Consider the following 19,130-nt stretch of genomic DNA (forward strand, 5'->3'; position numbering starts at 1 on the left):
GTAACTGTATGGAAATGTTTTCGAACTATATCATATTGTATAGTGTTATGTTTTGCATAAAATAACACTGGTATGCCACACACTAATATAACCTACTTTCTTCCTTACAGTTGTCTCACCCCGAATGTAAGTACAATGTTTTCAGGTCCCTCAGGTAACCGTAATTAGAATCCTAGCAATTGGAAGCGGGGGTGTCATTAGCTGCTGTTAGTACCAGATTAGGTATGAGATTTTGTAACCAGGTAGTCGTGATGGTTTTTTGTAGACACCTGGAGTATGTACGGTATTTGTGGGATTGTGTACCTTAGTATTGTATGGGTTTATGTATCCTAGTTTTGTACAGACTCCGGAATGGTATGTTATATAGATAGATGAAACATTTTTCGCTGCGTACCTGATGAGTATGGATGTATGTGTGTATGTGTATTGGGTATCTGTGTACCTCACGGAGTCGGACTCTCTTATTGTATTATATCATGTATATTTGAATTGATACAAAGATAGGTTAGGTTACTATATTCACACCTGGGACCCATCTGCGGGTTCAGGGCGTGACAGGTTAAAGCTGGATTTCAGTGTCTCCGGTGATGGGATATTGAGATTTCATGGTAGGGTTTGTGTATCGAATGATGCCATGATTAAACGGGTCATTCTGGAGGAGACACATCATTCACTCTACACTTTACATCTTGGTAGTACGAAAATGTACTGAGATTTGAGGGAATCTTTCTGGTGGTCTAAGGGATTGCGACTGACGTTCAGTACGTCTTTCCACCTGCAGATGGATGGACATTCAAAGAGGACTATTTAGATGATGAAGGATATGTTGCGGGCTTGTGTACTGGATTTAGGTGATAATTGGATACGATATTTACCGCTTATTGAATTTGCATATAACAATAGTTACCAAGCGAGCATAGAGATGGCACCTTATGAGGCTTTGTATGGTCGTTGGTGTCGATCTCCATTGTACTGCGATCAGGTAGGTGAGCGGCAAGGGTCGAATTAATCCGAGAAAGAATCAAGACAGCTCAGAGTCGATAGAAGAGTTATGCTAATACTTATCGATAGGAGTTGGAATTTGAGGTAAGAGATATGGTATTCCTGAGGATTGCTCCGATGAAAGGGGTGATGAGGTTTGGGAAGAAGGGGAAGCTAAGTCCTCGGTATATCGGGCCTTTTGAGATCCTTGAAAGGATAGGTTCGGTTACTTATCAAGTGGCTCTACCTCTAGTTTTATCCAGATTCCATGATGTATTTCACGTGTCTGTACTGAGGAACTACGTACCAGGTCCATCACACATACTAAGTTATGAACCTCTAGAGATCAGTGATGCCTTATCGTATGAGGAAGTACCGGTGCAGATATTGGATCGGAAGGTGCAGCAGTTACAGATTAAGGAAATACCTCTCGTAAAGGTATTATGGTGTAACCATGCGGTGGAAGAAGCTTCATGGGAATTAGAATCTGAAATACGCCAGAAGTACCCGTAGTTATTTGATAGTACATAGGTATATAGTTGTGTAGATGGTATAGATTAAATAATATGATCTTTGGGAGAGTTTTGTAATATATGCAATATTTTGATATATTTTTTGTGTAACCATGATATTCCTCCGCCATATGAGAAGGTATGTAATGAATTGGGCCAAAGTCACTTTGTAGGTGACGATCGACTTTTTGTAAAGCAGAATTATAAGGAAAGTTTATGTTGAGCAATGGTTAGTAAATTTCGAGGACGAAATTCTTATAAGGAGGGGAGATTGTAGAGACCCAAACTAATAAGTTGGGTTCATTGACGATGGAGTCACGTTCGTCAACGAAGTCCTTAACAGCCTCGTCGATGAAATTCAGGGCCTTGTCGACAAGCAATTACCGAGCGGGTCAGAGAAACATCCGGATTGGGCTTGGCGACGAAGGAATGGCTACATCGATGAGCTGTGTGGCGGATTCATCGATGAAGACCCTGCCTCATCGATGAGTTTGACTTGGTCAAAGGCTCTATAAATATCTATTTTGGTTTCTTAGAAGCTAAGTTTCTTCCCAAAGCTCTCTCTCTCTCTCTCTCTCTCTCTCTCTTTAAACCAGTGGAGTTCCTCTCTCTCTCTCTAAGGTTCTTCGTCGTTCAACGTCCGTTTCTAAAAACGGAAGTTCTTGCGGGGACGAGAGGAGGAAGTTCTACAACTTTAGTGGATCAGATTGTTATTTTGAAGATTTTTGGGTTTTCCCAAAAATCGAGGTAAGGATCTGATTTCAATTTCGATTGAATATTTGAATAGTAGTCGAAATTATAGTAAGATTATGTTTTGTGGTTTTTAGGTTTTGAGGATCCCAGGTTGTCAGTTTGGATCATTTTCGTACATAGTTTCATTTTAAGTTTAAGGTAAGGAGAATTTGATTACAACAACTTATTTTTGGAAAAATAAACCGCTAAAAAGTTAGGTTATGCTTATAGGTATGATTTAACTATTTATTTGTAAAATTCTACCGAGTAGAAATACCGGTTTTACGATTTTATGATTTTTGGCATATGATCTCCAAATTTTATGAAAAATCACTTCTTTACATTTATACTGTAATAGGAGATGCTTGAATCCTTTACTTTTACATTTAAATGATGTTTACTAAATTTTTATCATTTAGTAGATTTTTGGATTAAACTCGTGTGATATATGTTGAAATGGAAATGTATGAATTTTCTATTGTAAGAACGCAAAAATTTTACATTGGGTTCGTTGACGAATACAGGGGATTCGTCGACGAGCACATAAGGGACTTTGTCGACAAAGCCACGTCTCGTCGATGAGAAAATACCAAGAGAGGTTTTGAGGCAGCCTGAAATTCGTCGACGAGGGAGTAAGTTCATTGACGAAATTACTGAAAGATTCATCAACGAGATGACATGTCTTGTTGACGAAGGCCACAGTATAAATAGTGTTTAACCCAAATTTTTGATGAAAATATCGCAAGAAACCCTCTCCTCTCTCTCTCTCTCTACGCCCCTCTCTCTTCGATTCTGGATCTATTTCTTGCCGGATTGAAGATCTGAGGCCGCCATGACGCTCCTGGCGAAGTTCTCTACAAGTCTACAGGAGCATATTGGGGGGGAAGTCGGTTTGAAAATCATCCCAATTTCAGGGTAAGGTATTTTATTCAGATTAGGTCTTTCCCTCAGTTACGAGAAATGTTGTAGGTAAGAAAATACTGATATTTTGTTCTGAGGAATTTTGTTTTTAGGATGTTGAGCTAGGAACCCTGCAGGTATAGAGCTAGAATTTTATAGGGGCTTTTCAAAGTTAAGGTAAGGGAAATATGCTATGCTAGGATTTTTAATGATATTAACAGAGATTTCATAGACACATATTTATACCAGTTTATTATACAGTTTTTATAGAATATGAGTTTAATGCTTGTGTGGCTTGAGTAGATTTTCATGTGATGAAAAACTTATATAGCTTTTATAATATATCATACTATACTGAATCCACATATATAGACAGTATATATAGTTTATATAGTTTTTCCCAGTATATAGAGTTCTACAAAATATACAGATATAGATATATATTCACAAAGATTATATAGAGAAATTTACATGCATATATAGCTTTTATATGAATAGTTTCATGAAACAGATATATATATATATTTATATATATGCATATACATGTATATAGTTTTACTCAGATCAGTATATATACTATAGCTTTGTACAAAACAGTATATACAGTGTTATAGCATGCCATGTTTCCTATTACCATAACATACAAAGTATACAGATAGAGTATATAGATAAAGTATACAGACAAATATACAGAGGTAGCATCAAGATGCTACAGATACAGTATACAGAGATTACAGTATTTACAGTACAAAAAGAGAGCGTTATGGTAATTTTGGAAACATGATGAAAACAGTAAAATAGTATATATGTATATATGTATATTGTATCAGATCCCTGTGGAAAGATTATAGACAGATACAGTACAGATATAGATTACAGTGAACGATACCGTTGCTATATACAGATAGAGTCCAACCACATATCTCAGATAGTGTGTGGGTACCGTCAACCGTGCTCGGAGAGGTTGCAGCTCCCCAGTTCACTGGGTGGAGAGGGCCTGTTTGACGAGGTAGTAGCTAGTCCCGAGCTTAGGAGTGGATGCAGTTTGGCCGGACTAAAGTAGTGTAGAATATATTGACTTATCTGGAGGGCCGACCAGATGAAGTCCCGCCTACGGGCCGCACAATCCTACCATGAGGGGTTAAACAATGACGTACAGAGTCTTAGGGATAAAGCACAGTTATGTATATGTATACAGTTTTATAGTATATGATGAGTATAATATGATATTAGCAGTTTGAAAAGTAGAAAATACAGATTATACAGTTATATTTTAAATTGTAAAAAGAAAGATATGTTTTACAAATTATTTACTACATTACAGCTCAGTTACTATTTAAAAAGTATTCTTAACTACACACTAGTAATAACATATTTCCACTTCTTGAGCGTTGACTCACCCCATTACTTTAACATTTTTCAAGTGAGCCAGTTAGGCGAGTAGATCAGGCTCGCGGATAGAGGGTATTTTAATTAACTTGGTTATAGGGTGAGTTTTTGACAGAGTTTTGTTCATTTTTGGGTAGATGATGCTGGAGGGGTATTTTTGTATGGCTATGGTCTGTATATACTGGATTCTTGTATTGTATAGTATATATGTGAATGGTTGTATGATATATGTTCCTGCTGCTTAGGTATGAATGTAGATACACAGATATATATATATATATATATATATATATATATAATGGTAAGAATTTTGAGGATATGTTACATTTTGGTATCAGAGCCTAGGTTGCTAGGTTTTGTAGACTCTATAGTGCAGCGGAAAATAATACCAGAATATAGGAGAAAGATTTGAGTTGTTTTGTGATCAGGATACGGGATTTCGTGATTATTTCTGTGTTTTTCCTAGGGTGACGATTTCAGGAAAACCATAGTAAACTATCGACGAATCATGTGTTTGGGTTGTAGGAGTGGATTTTGGGGCTAGAATCAAGAGGGATAGTTAATAGAAGATTTGGAGTTTTAGTTGAATAATTTGGGTTTGTGGGAAGATAGAATTTTGAAACGGTGTTCTATGTGTTTGCAGGATGGATCCAGGGGGCAATATCGCTTACGCTAGTGGGGATGATGCCGCTGGTCTTTCTGGCGCAGCAGGCGGGGATTCAGATGTTGTGCTATGTAGTGTGGCTCCGTAAGTTATGGCTGAGATAGCATGGAGCTCTAGAGAGCAAGGAGGTCCATCCTCAGCATAGTGATGTACCATAGAGAAATTCATGAAGATGAATCCGCCAACTTTTTCTAGAGCGACTGACCCTGTAGTTGCAGAGAACTGGGTGCAGGAGGTAGAGAAGATTCTGACAGTACTTCATTGCACTGATGAGGAGAGAGTTTTGTATGCTATGTATAGGCTGGCGGGGGAGGTTGAGAGATGGTGGGCAGCCACCAGGTTGTTGGAGGAGTAGAGGCCTATACCAGTACAGATGTCCTGGGCCCGATTCAGGGATATGTTCTTTGATAGATATTATCCTGCTTTAGTTAAAGATGCTCGAGTGCAGGAGTTTCTGAGTCTGTCCCAGCGATCGTTGACTGTCTCGCAGTATGCGATGAGATTTATTGAGCTCTCTCGTTTCTGCCCCTATATTGTCCTAGATGAAGCAAAGAAGGCTAGAATGTTTGAGAGAAATTTGAGGCATGATATTTACAGGCAGGTGGCGATACTGAGGATTCAGGATTTTACAGAATTGGTTGACAGGGTCACTATAGCGGAGGAGAGTCTATCTAGAGAAACGGAGACACAAAGTCAAAAGAAGAGGGCTGCGCCTTGGAGTTTTTAGGTGGGTCCCAGCCGAGGTCCTTGGAGAGGAGGTAGATTTGGCGGAGGCTAAAGATAGATGGTAGAGCATGGTGGATTTCAGGGCGGACAGTTTCCTGCCATTTGTCCTAGATGTGGACGGAGACATCTTGGTAAGTGTCGACTGGGGGAGAACGTTTGTTATCGATGCGGGAGGCCCGGTCATATGGCTCAAATATGTTAGATGCCGTCGAATTATGCATAGGCTTGCAGACCATTTCGAGGTGGATATTAGGCACCCTGCGGTGGTCAGCAGAGGAACACTACGCCGGCAAGGGTCTATGCGTTGACACCGGGAGACGCTGAGATGGCTGGAGACATGGTCATAGGTACTCTTACTGCTTTACTATATAAAATGATTGTATTGTTTGATACAGGTGCCACCCACTCTTTTATATCGGCGGGATATGTGAAAATAGCTGGAATAGAGACACAACCATTAGATATAAAATTGTTTGTGGGTACGCCGATGGGATCTGTGATTAGATACAAGAGGGTACTTCGAAATTTTCCAGTAAGTATTCAGGAGTGAGTGTTTTTAGCTGATCTTGTGGTCCTGGATATGCAGGGATTTGATGTGATATTGGGTATGGATTGGTTAGCTATTTATCACGCTAGTATTGATTGCCATCAGAAAGAAGTAATTTTTAGACCCCCGGGAGAGCCAGAATTTAGGTTTACGGGTTCACATGTGAGTGCCTCGCCATAATTGGTGTCGGCTATTCAGGTAAGGAGACTGCTACAGGATGGTTGTTAGGGGTATGTCGTATACATAAAAGAATTGCCAAAAGAAGTATTGAGCCAAACTGACATACCAGTAGTGAAGGAATTCCCATATGTATTTCCAGAAGAATTGTCTGGTTTGCCACCAGATCATGAGATTGAATTCACTATAGACTTATTGCTGGGATTTGCACCAGTATCTAAAGCACCGTACCGTATAGCTCTAGTCGAGTTGAAAGAACTGAAAGATCAGCTACAAGAATTATTGGATAAGGGTTTCATCAGGCCCAGTGTGTTACCTTAGGGAGCGCCAGTTCTGTTTGTGAAAAAGAAAGATGGAACCATGAGATTGTGCATCGATTATAGGGAGATAAACAAACTGACAGTCAAGAATAAATATCCTCTCCCTATGATTGATGATTTATTTGATCAGCTTCAGGGGACCCAGGTTTATTCTAAAATTGACCTGCGATCGGGTTATCACTAGGTGAAAGTTAAAGTAGAAGATATTTCGAAGACCGCTTTTCGTACCAGGTATAGGCATTATGAGTTTTTAGTGATGCCATTTGGGTTGACTAATGCACCAGCAGTTTTCATGGATTTGATGAATCGGGTGTTCCACCAGTATTTTGACCAGTTTGTGGTTGTATTCATTGATGATATACTGGTCTACTTAAGAATTTTTGAGGACCACGAGCATCATTTGAGATTGGTGTTGCAGGTATTAAGGGAAAGGAAATTATATGCAAAATTCAAGAAATGTGAGTTTTAGTTAAGGCAGGTTACTTTTCTCGGTCATGTGATCTCAGAAGCAGGAGTATCAGTTGATCCGAGTAAAATAGAGGCAGTGGTGAGTTGGGAAAGGTCAAGAAATGTTTAGGAAGTCAGGAGTTTTCTAGGATTAGCAGGTTATTACTGGCGTTTTGTGGATGGTTTCTCTAGGCTATCAGGTCCATTAACACGACTTACGAGGAAAAATGTGAAATTTGAATGGACTGATGACTATAGCAGAGTTTCCAAGAGTTAAAGCAGCGGTTAGTTTCAGCTCCAGTATTGGCTATTCCATCAGGAGAGGACAATTTTGTAATATACAGTGATGCCTCTTTGAAGGGTCTTGGATGCGTGTTGATGCAGCATGACAGGGTTATTGCATATGCGTTTAGGCAGCTTAAAGAATATGAGAAGAATTATCCTGTCCATGATTTAGAGCTTACTGTAGTGGTGTATGCTCTCAAGATTTGGAGGCGTTATTTATATGGTGGAAAGTGCGAGATTTTCACGGATCATAAGAGTTTGAAATATTTATTTACTCAGAAAGAGTTGAACATGAGGCAAAGAAGGTGGCTAGAACTTATTAAAGACTATGATTGCGCGATTAGTTACCACCCAGGAAAAGCAAATGTAGTAGCAGATGCTCTGAGCAGGAAATCAGGGGGATCCGTACTAGCAGCTATGGAAATTTAGCACTCAATTCTGTTGGATTTGGAGAGGCTCAGTATAGAATTGGTGGAGGAGAATCCTCAGGCAGTTATTTCCAATCTAGTGGTTCAGCCTACACTTTTTGAGAGGATTAAAGCAGCTCAGGGTGATGATGCAGAGTTGGCTGCAGTGACGGCTAAAGTACATGATGGTCAGGGTGAGGAGTTCAGCATATTAGATGATGGAGCTCTGCGATTCCGTACTAGGCTATGTGTTCCTACAGATACTGAGATCAGGAGAACTATACTGGAGGAGGCTCACAGATCCTTATACATGGTCTATCCCAGAAGTACTAAAATGTACAGGGACCTACGAGAGTATTTCTAGTGGAGTGGAATGAAGAGGGAGATAGCCGAATTTGTTCAGCAATACTTGATGTGTCAGCAGGTTAAAGCTGAGCACTAGAGACCGGCAGGACAGTTGCAGCCATTGTTCATTCTAGAGTGGAAATGGGACCACGTTTCGATGGACTTCGTTACGGGGTTACCACCAGTATGACAGGGACTGAATGCGATTTGGGTGGTTGTAGATCATCTGACAAAGACCGCTCATTTCATCCCTATTAAAATCGATTATTCCATGGACATATTGGCAGAGATATATGTTTAGGAGATAGTTCGTGTTCATGGTGTACCAGTATCCATAGTCTCGGACCGAGATCCTTGGTTTACTTCACGATTCTGGAAAAGTTTTCAGGAGGCTATGGGTATGCAAATAGCTTTTAGCACTGCTTTCCATCCCCAAACAGATGGTCAGACTGAGAGAACAATTCAGACACTAAAGGATATACTTTGTGCTTGTGTGCTTGATTTTGGAAGCAGTTGGATTCAATTCATGCCGTTGGTTGAGTTTGCTTACAATAATAGTTATCAGGTTAGCATCGGCATCGCTCCATACGAGGAATTATATGGTAGGAGATGTCGTTCTCCTCTTTTCTAGGATGAAGTAGGTGAAAGGCGAGTTTTGGGTCCCGAGATAATACAATAGGTGTCCGACAAAGTCTGATTAATTAGAGAAAGAATCAGTACAGCACAGAGTCGGCAGAAAAGTTACGCAGACACTCGCCACCGAGAGTTGGAATTTGATGTGGGAGATCGAGTATTTTTGAAGATAGCTCCTCTGAAAGGAGTTATGAGGTTTGGAAAGAAGGGCAAGTTGAGCCCTAGGTATATTGGCCCTTTTGAGATACTTGAGAGAATAGGGTCATTTGCCTATAGGCTAGCTTTGTCGCCAGCTTTAGCTCAAATTCATGATGTGTTTCATGTTACTATGTTAAGGAAATACGTCCCAGATTCATCCCACATCATCAGCTATACAGAGATAGAGTTTAAGGATTCATTCGCATATGAAGAAGTACCAGTGCATATTTTGGATAGGAAGGTTCAGATTTTATGTACTAAAGAAATACAGTTAGTTAAAGTTTTTTGGAAGAATCACGCTATAAAGGAAGCTTCTTGGGAGCTCGAGGAGCAAATCAGACAGAGATACCCGCATTTGTTCCAAGAGGTATAGAGGTATTCAGGTAAAGTATAATAGTTAGATAAGTTTTTCTTGTAGGTACATGTATTGATTTTAGTTAGTACATAGTTTTTAGTTTTATATGTGTAATTTCCTAGAACATAAATGTAACCACGGTATTCCTCCGCCACAAGTGAGGGCAGGTAATAAAATAAGTAGACCTTTTTCCTTTATGGAATGATGGAGTGTATAGGTGGGATACATATAGTAAATTTCGAAGACGAAATTTTATAAGGAGGGAGAATGTAACAACCTGGAATTTTTACACAGGGTTTGTTAACGAATACAGGGGATTCGTCGACGAGCGCATAAGGGACTTCGTTGACAAAGCTACGTCTCGTCGACGAGAAAATACCAAGAGAGGTTTTGGGGCAGCCTGAAATTCATCGATGAGGGAGTAAGTTCGTCGAAAAAATTACTGAAAGATTCGTCGACGAGATGATGTGTCTCGTCAATGAAAGCTGTAGTATAAATAGTGTTTAACCCGGATTTTTGATGAAAATATCACAAGAAACCCTCTCCTCTCTCTCTCTCTCTCTCTCTCTCTCTCTCTCTCTCTCTCTCTTTACGCCCCTCTCCCCTTCTCTCTTTGATTTTGGCTTTATTTCTTGCCGGATTGAAGATCTAAGGTGGCCACGACACTCTTGGCGAAGTTCTCTGCAAGTCTGCTGGAGCATATCGTGGGGGAAGTCGGTTTGAAAATCATCCCAATTTCAGGGTAAGGTATTTTATTCAGATTAGGTCTTTCCCTCAGTTATGAGAAATGTTGTAGGTAAGAAAATACTGATATTTTGTTTTGGGGAATTTTGTTTTCAGGATGTTGAGCTAGGAACCCTGCAGGTATAGAGCCCGAATTTTATAGGGGCTTTTCAAAGTTAAGGTAAGGGAAATATGCTATGCTAAGAGTTTTAATGATGTTAACAGAGATTTCATAGACACATATTTATACCAGTTTATTATAAAGTTTTTACAAAATATGAGTTTAAATGCTTGTGTGGCTTGAGTAGATTTTCATGTGATGACAAACTTATATAACTTTTATAATATATCATACTATACTGAATGCACAGATATAGATAGTATATACAGTTTATATAGTTTTTCCCAGTATATGGAGTTATACAGAATATACAAATATAGATATATATTCACAGAGATTATATAGAGAAATTTACATGCATATACAACTTTTATACAAATAGTTTCATGAAACAGATATATATATATATGTGCATATACATGTATACAGTTTTACTCAGATCAATATATATATATATATATATATATATATATATTACAACTTTATACAGAACAATATATACATTGTTATAGCATGTCATGTTTCCTATTACCATAACATACAGAGTATACAGACAGATATACAGAAGTAGCATCAAGATGCTACAGATACAGTATACAGAGATTACAGTATTTACAGTACAGAAAGATAGCGTAATGGTAATTTTGGAAACATGATGAAAACAGTAAAAGAGTATATATGTATATTGTATCAGATCCCTGTGGAAAGATTACAGACAGATACAGTATAGATATAGATTATAGAGCACGGTACCATTGCTATATACAGATAGAGTGCAACCACATATCTCAGATAGTGTGTGGGTACCGTCAGCCGTTCTCGGAGAGGTTGCAGCTCCCCAGTTCACTGGGTGGAGGGGGCCGGTTTGATGAGGTAGTAGCTAGTCCTGAGCTTAGGAGTGGATGCAGTTTGGTCGGGCTGAGGTAGTATAGAGTATATTGACTTATCTGGAGGGTCGACCAGATGAAGTCTCGCCTACGGGTCGCACAATCCTACCATGAGGGGTCAAATCATGACGTACAGAGTCCTAGGGATAAAGAACAGTTATGTATATGTATATAGTTTTACATTATATGATGAGTATAGTATGATATTAGTAATATGAAAAGTAGAAAATACAAATTATACAGTTATATTTTAAATTATAAAAAGAAAGATATGTTTTACAGATTATTTACTACATTACAGTTCAGTTACTATTCAAAAAGTATTCTTAACTTAGTTGCCACACACTAGTAATAACATATTTCCACATACTGAGCGTCGACTCACCCCATTACTTTAACATTTTTTAGGTGAGCCAGTTAGGCGAGCAGATCAGGCTCGCGGATAGAGAGTATTTTGATTACCCTGGTTATAGGGTGAGTTTTTGACAGAGTTGTATACATTTTTGGGTAGATGATGCTGGAGGGATATTTTTGCATGGCTATGGTCTGTATATACTGGATTCTGGTATTGTATAGTATATATGCAAATGGTTGTATGATATGTGTTCCCGCTGCTTAGGTATGCATGTAGATACACTGATATATATATAAATGGTAAGAATTTTGAGGATGTTACATCTATACTATGTATATGGATTATGGGAACAGAGTTCCAACTTGTTATACTGAGAATGTGGAAAACAAAGGCCGGTTATACACTGAGCCGTATTAGTAACAAAAAGGGGTAAATCGAGTGGATAGGTGCCGGTTTGAACCCAATGTGATTATCTGAATTTGTGAAAATACTGGAATTGCACAGGTTGCTATATTTTGCTATAAATTGTATATATGATATTGTAACTACAACTTGCGACCAAAAGAAGTTGAAAAAAACTTCAGTGATGGGGTTGAAAAATACTCTAAACTATGATAAGCACGGTTCTGATGCTGGCAGTATTGTGTAACCATACATAAGGGATCAAATGGGTACGTTAGATGGTCGACCTGCGAGGAGTTAGTAAGCTGCTGGTAAAAATAAACTAGGGGGCGGTCGGACTATAAAGATGCTCGACTTTGCCTGCACGAACAGGATATTGTCAGAGGTATCAATGCACAACTTGTGCCACGAGGGTAAACAGACAAATTGTCATACCAAGCTGGAAGTGTTCCAATAGTCATATGCACGATTTAAATACTTGATTGTGCTGATAAATTTTATATGTTACAATATTATAAGCAAATGTTCCATATGTATGAGTTTTTATGAAAATATGCATATATGCAGTCATACATTGTTGTAACACTTTCTTCCTTACTAAGAAGTGTCTCACCCCATTATACAACCTCTGTTTTCAGGCTCATTAGAACGTCGGCCTTAGTAGCTAGAGGGACTGGGGAGATTGTTTTTAGTTTAGCTACGTAAGCGTTCAAATCATGTATCAAACTTAGATGAAGTTCCTTTTTGAAGGGTTGTAATAATTGGTTATATTTTATGTCTAACTTCGTGTACTTGAGGATGTAATAATAAACTCTGGTATAAGTCTAACAGAAATCCCAATGAATGTTTATGTTTTTCCGCAACATTCACATTGTAATTGTGTATGGTTTACACCCGTATGTCCCTGTTTAGGGTGAGTTTTCTATGTATCTTGAATAGGTATAGATATTTTGTATTCGGGTTAACGGTACTGGTTCGTATAAAGGGCTGGATCGTTGCAAGTTGGCATAAGTTCATAATTTGGCATTAACCTCAATGCCCTTCACCTTTTCTTAAAAGGTGTTTATTTTTTATAAGTGCGTACATTTCACAATAAATAGTTTGGTTGTAGTAGATGGTTTATTCTTTTAAATTGAGTAAGGAATTTATGAGATGATTTTCTTTTTGATTTTTTCTAGTTATGAAAAATATAATTTTTTTTTCAGTAGAAAAAAAAATTCATTTACTAATGAAAATTTTACTAGGACCATCTGTATTGTGGTTGCCAAAAAGAAAGTCTAGCAACGTTTTTATTACTTAAAATTTTTACAGTTATTACTTTCTATTTACTTAATGGGAATGATTGTTTCAAATTTTAAATAAATTTGGTCTTTATTATTTAGAAGATATTGAGAGGCCATTGGTTCATATTTAATAATTAATTATTTTTTTAAAAAATAGATTAATGTTATTTGAATAATATTAAATTCTCTGTATTAGTTTACAAGAATTTAAATATTTAATTTTATCTAATTTTAGTTACATTTATCTTTTTATTTAAAAAAAAAATCCTGTCACTTTTATTTACAATATAGATTTTAGTACTGCATAGTTTTACTAATATCTACTTATATTTTTTCCTTGTAAGAGTATTTCACACAAGTGCATCATATGGAAGGCCCCCTCCCCTTAACCAAGGGAAGAAGGCAAAGAACATGATTGAAAATTTAATTAAGGACATATTACTCAGTTATACTGTCTGATGATGAATATCATATTTTGTATAATTAATAAAATATTTGAATTTTAAATAATTTTTTAATTTCGAATTATTTGTTTGAGTGAAAAAAATTCATAACCACCCAAAATCTAAAATTTTAATAATATATCTAGAATATAATGTGGTTAGACAAACGATTATAATTATTTCTCCTAATAAAATTTTAACGTGGCATACTTTATTACTTCCTTAAAATTGAGGTCATTCTAATATACAGGACCCAAACGAGGCGGGTAGCCACCAGACTGCCTACCTTCTCTCCATCTCCCTCCACTCATTCATCAGCACCAACAAAAGATTTTGAATTGGAAAAAAAAAATTCTTAGTTTCTTGATCATCCATCAATCTTTCTCTCGCTCTCAAAATATTAATTAAAATTTGAGCCAGTGTGATGAGATCGTTCTTCTTCTTATGTTCATCTCTGCTTGCAAAGAAAGGAAAGGCCTAATTAATGAAGACCTGTGTGTTTTGCTTCCAATGGTGTGTGTGATCGCTTGATATGTAATTTGTCAGGTGGTAATGATGGTGATGGTAATATTTGAGAAGAGGTAAAAGCCTAGAAGGGTGTTGATGCATTAGATATAGTGGTGGACTTTGTGGTGGTGGCGGTGGTGATTCGCGGCGGTTGCTTTTGAAGAGGAGGAGGCAGACATCAGAGCTCGATCCAAAAAATAAATAAAAATGGCGGAGGTAGCAACGATAGGGAACAAAACAGACAACACAATAGTGTGTTATGCACCAACAATGATAACAACGAATGGAATATGGCAAGGTGATAACCCATTGGATTATTCTCTTCCACTCTTCATCTTGCAATTAACTTTGGTGGTTGTCACCACTCGCCTTCTCGTTTGCATCCTCAAACCCTTCCGTCAACCTCGTGTAATCTCTGAGATCATTGTAAGTGTATGCCGGTATATACATCATCATTGATCATCTCGTATGTTAAGTTTGAGTGAAGATGCATGCACGTGATGATAATGGACATATGTATATATTCTATATGTTTTTCAAAGAAATTAAACCTACATAACACACCATGAACATTATATTAGATTAATGCATTTTCCCGTTCGTATATTAAAGCAATGTTTAAGAGTATGTTTGAATTCATATGAATTTAAAAATATAAATTTGCACAACATTTTATTGAAATGTGTGCAATTTAAATTAAGATATAAATCCCATGCCTCAAATGGAACGTTAGAGTTGTGCTACTATCATGACCTCTCATTTGTGCTCTCTACTCTCTATGCTAGTGGATTTGATGAGCAACATATCTTATATTAATATATTTTGTTAATGTATAATGTTGTATGTGTTGAGCCCTTTCTTTTCACAATTATAATTATCAATAGCATCTATCATATGCGCAATTCTTTCCACTATTTTCTTTTTTTTTGAGTTGAGAGAATTTTCATTTCCTGGCAACTGTGGACCCCTTAGTCTTAAAAAATCTAATTATTTGTATTTTAATTAATTTATGTAAATTGTGTTGAAAACTTTATATCGACAACAACAACAACCATTAAGGATTTACTTATTTATACAACTTCAAATTTTGAATTTTTTAAAATTAAAATTTACTCAAAACTATTTATTTATCTTATGGTTCACTAGCTGGGCTTCTTTAGGTAATGACTTTATTTACTAAAATGGATAGTAAAGTTTCAACTAGCAAGCTTGTCCATCTATATGTGTAATGAATGAAATGGTCTCTAGGATGAGGATGAGTTACCACAGGCCCATTGAGTAACTTTATTACTTAGGTAGCAGAGCACAATAATTTCTCCTTCAATCCACAAAAACAAATCTATTGCTTAATTGAAATTTGTTACTAATTAAACAAAAATAATTCCCCTACCAACTTTATGTATTTTGAAAATATAATTAGTACGCAGTACAATGGGGAGATCAAGACTATGGGTTTTGATGGTAGAGAAATTTTTCTTTTTTGGAATTGTATATCGATCACACTTTATATATGAAGCTTGAAGTATGAATTGCAGCAATCAAGGATTGAATTGGTTCGTTGCTACAATGTTGCAGGGGGGAATCATACTGGGTCCTTCGGTACTAGGTCGGAATATGAAGTTTGCCAACACAATATTCCCATTACGAAGCGTGATGGTGCTGGAGACAATGGCAAACGTAGGTCTTCTTTATTTCCTCTTTCTGGTTGGGGTGGAGATGGACATCTCAGTAATCCGAAGAACGGGGAAGAAGGCTCTAGCCATCGCCGGCGCCGGCATGGTCTTGCCCTTCATCATCGGCTGCTCCACCTCCTTCCTCATGCGCCAGAAAGCCCAAGCGTTAAACCAAGGCACCTTCATTTTGTTCCTCGGCGTCGCCCTCTCCGTCACCGCCTTCCCCGTGCTCGCTCGCATCCTTGCCGAACTCAAGCTCATTAACACCGACCTCGGTCGCGTCGCCCTCTCCTCCGCCCTCATCAACGACATGTGCGCTTGGATTCTTCTGGCCTTGGCCATCGCATTGGCCGAGAACGAATCCACCTCCTTGGCTTCCCTCTGGGTGATTTTGTCCAGCGCGGCCTTCGTCGTCTTCTGCATTTTCGTAGTGCGACCGGCGGTGTCGTGGATGATTCGCCAGACGCCAGAGGGCGAGACCTTCAGCGACTTCTATATATGTCTAATACTCACGGGGGTTATGATCTGCGGCTTCGTGACGGATGCCATCGGAACGCATTCGGTTTTCGGGGCGTTCGTCTTTGGCTTGGTCATTCCGAATGGACCCTTGGGGGTAGTCCTGATAGAAAAGCTGGAGGACTTCGTATCGGGGCTTCTCCTCCCTCTCTTCTTCGCCATTAGCGGGCTTAAAACTAATATCGCGGCGATTAAAGGAGCCGCCACCTGGGGGTTCTTGTTTCTGGTGGTGGCTCTCGCCTGCGCTGGCAAAGTCGCCGGCACTGTCCTTGTTGCTCTTTTTTACAAGATGCCCTTTCGCGAAGGCGTCACGCTTGGTTTCCTCATGAACACCAAAGGCCTCGTTGAGATGATTGTACTCAATGTTGGGAAAGATCAAAATGCACGTATCTCATATTTTTATTTATTTATTTTACAACACTCAAAATTATTTTACTACTTTTTCAAATGCAAAATTGTTTTGAAAATATTAATTAGGCATCACACTCAAAATAAAAAAAAAATCAAATATTGTAGCATAATAATAATTATATTGTTATTAAAACACTTAAGTATTCTTGTGAATATAGATTAGGAGAAATGATACTAATCTTTTTTAGAAATTTGATTAAAATAAAAAAAAAAACTTCTCTTTAAATTTTTTAAAAAAATTATATATCTTTTTTGAGATTTTAATTTTTTCACAAAAATTCCTTAATATTTGATATTTAGAACACTTATATGATATTTTACATTTTTATAAATATAAACTAAAATTTATGTTTATTTTTTATTTTTATAAATATCTTTAAGAAAACTTTTAATCCTTATGTCAAATCTTAATGAAGCTTGTGCCTTTTATCTTATAAATGTATTTAAAAATAAATTATTTAATTGATAATTAATTTTCAGGTGTTAGACGATGAGTCATTCGCAATAATGGTGATAGTAGCCATAATCATGACGGCCATCGTCACGCCCATCGTTACCACCATATACAAGCCCGCAAGGAGGTTCGTCCCCTACAAACGCAGGACCATTCAAAGATCAAAACCAGATGCTGAGCTCCGAGTGCTGACGTGCATCCACACGCCTCGAAACGTACCAACCATCATCAACCTTCTAGAGGCCTCCCACCCTACCAAGAAATCCCCTATCTGCGTCTACGTCCTTCACCTAGTCGAACTCACGGGCCGCGCCTCCGCCATGCTCATAGTCCACAACACCCGCAAATCCGGCCGCCCGGCCCTCAATCGGACTCAAGCTCAGTCCGACCACATCATCAACGCATTTGAGAACTACGAGCAGCACGCCGGCTGCGTCTCTGTCCAACCCCTCACTGCCATCTCCCCCTACTCCACCATGCACGAAGACATCTGCAATTTGGCGGAGGACAAGCGTGTGGCTTTCATCATCATCCCCTTTCATAAGCAGCAAACCGTGGACGGTGGCATGGAGGCCACCAACCCCGCGTTCCGAATGGTGAACCAGAACGTGCTGGCCAACGCCCCCTGCTCCGTCGGGATCCTCGTTGACCGCGGCCTGAGCGGGTCAACCCGTTTGGCAGCTAACCAAGTTTCCCACCACGTCGCTGTGTTGTTCTTCGGCGGACCTGATGACCGCGAAGCCCTATCGTATGGGTGGAGGATGTGCGAACATCCGGGTGTCACCCTCACCGTGATGCGGTTCATCCCGGGTGACGACGCGACGGAGACGACGGTGGAGCCGAGCCACGAACCCAACGACCCCAGGGTGTTGACGGTGGTGACGGACTTGGAGAGGGAGAAGCAACTGGATGAGGAGTACATGAATGATTTTAGGATGAAGAATACGGGGGACGAGTCGGTTATCTACGCAGAGAAGCTGGTGAACAATGGGGAAGAGACGGTGGCGGCTATAAGGTCGATGGACAATGTGCATGACTTGTTCATCGTTGGGAGGGGACAAGGGATGATATCGCCGCTCACGGCGGGGCTGACGGACTGGAGCGAGTGCCCGGAGCTTGGGGCGATTGGGGATTTGTTGGCGTCGTCTGATTTTGCAGCAACGGTGTCGGTGTTGGTGGTGCAACAGTATGTTGGGGTTGGCCCGCAGGGCGAAGGGATTGGGACGCCTGACAGCCCGATTCAACAGAGTGACCTGTTCGGTCATAGCCAGCAGGTAAACCAGGTCAACCGCCGCCCCCCACCGCCGAGAGGGCCACTGGCTGTGTTCAACCCCTAACCCTGATCAGATTTTTTTTTTTTTTTTCTTCTTTACAATCCGTAGGAATTTTGTTAGACCGCTTGTTTTGTGGACACCATCATATCAAGGCGTTGTAGTTTTCGCCTTTCTTTTTTGTTTTTCTTTTTTTAGCAAATAAAAATGTCAGAGCGATTGGTTTTTTCTTTTCCCCTAATTGCAATGCAATAAAAAAATTATAAGTTGTGATAAGATGTATATCAATGTTACTTATTTTTTAATTTGATATATGCTGAATAAACTTATAATTTTTATTTTTTATGGTGTCATTATCCTAATATTTTAATATAAGTGATTGTTTTTAAAATTAAATTATTTCATATAAAAATTTTAATAGATTATAAAATTAAGTGATAAAATTAATTTAAAAATAATCAAAATA

At 38.7% G+C, this 19,130-nt stretch overlaps 1 protein-coding gene across 1 annotated transcript; it reads left to right on the plus strand.

Moving 5' to 3' along the window:
• The first annotated feature begins 14,546 nt into the window (after positions 1-14,546).
• LOC131167764 (cation/H(+) antiporter 15) lies at positions 14,547-18,730 on the plus strand. Its single transcript, XM_058126683.1, has 3 exons — positions 14,547-14,765; positions 15,915-16,910; positions 17,420-18,730. The coding sequence occupies exons 1-3, from the start codon at positions 14,547-14,549 to the stop codon at positions 18,728-18,730; spliced, it is 2,526 nt and encodes an 841-aa protein (XP_057982666.1).
• The last annotated feature ends 400 nt before the right edge of the window (positions 18,731-19,130 follow it).

This window comes from Malania oleifera, chromosome 1, assembly GCF_029873635.1.
Source record: "Malania oleifera isolate guangnan ecotype guangnan chromosome 1, ASM2987363v1, whole genome shotgun sequence".
NCBI classification, from domain to species: domain Eukaryota; kingdom Viridiplantae; phylum Streptophyta; class Magnoliopsida; order Santalales; family Ximeniaceae; genus Malania; species Malania oleifera.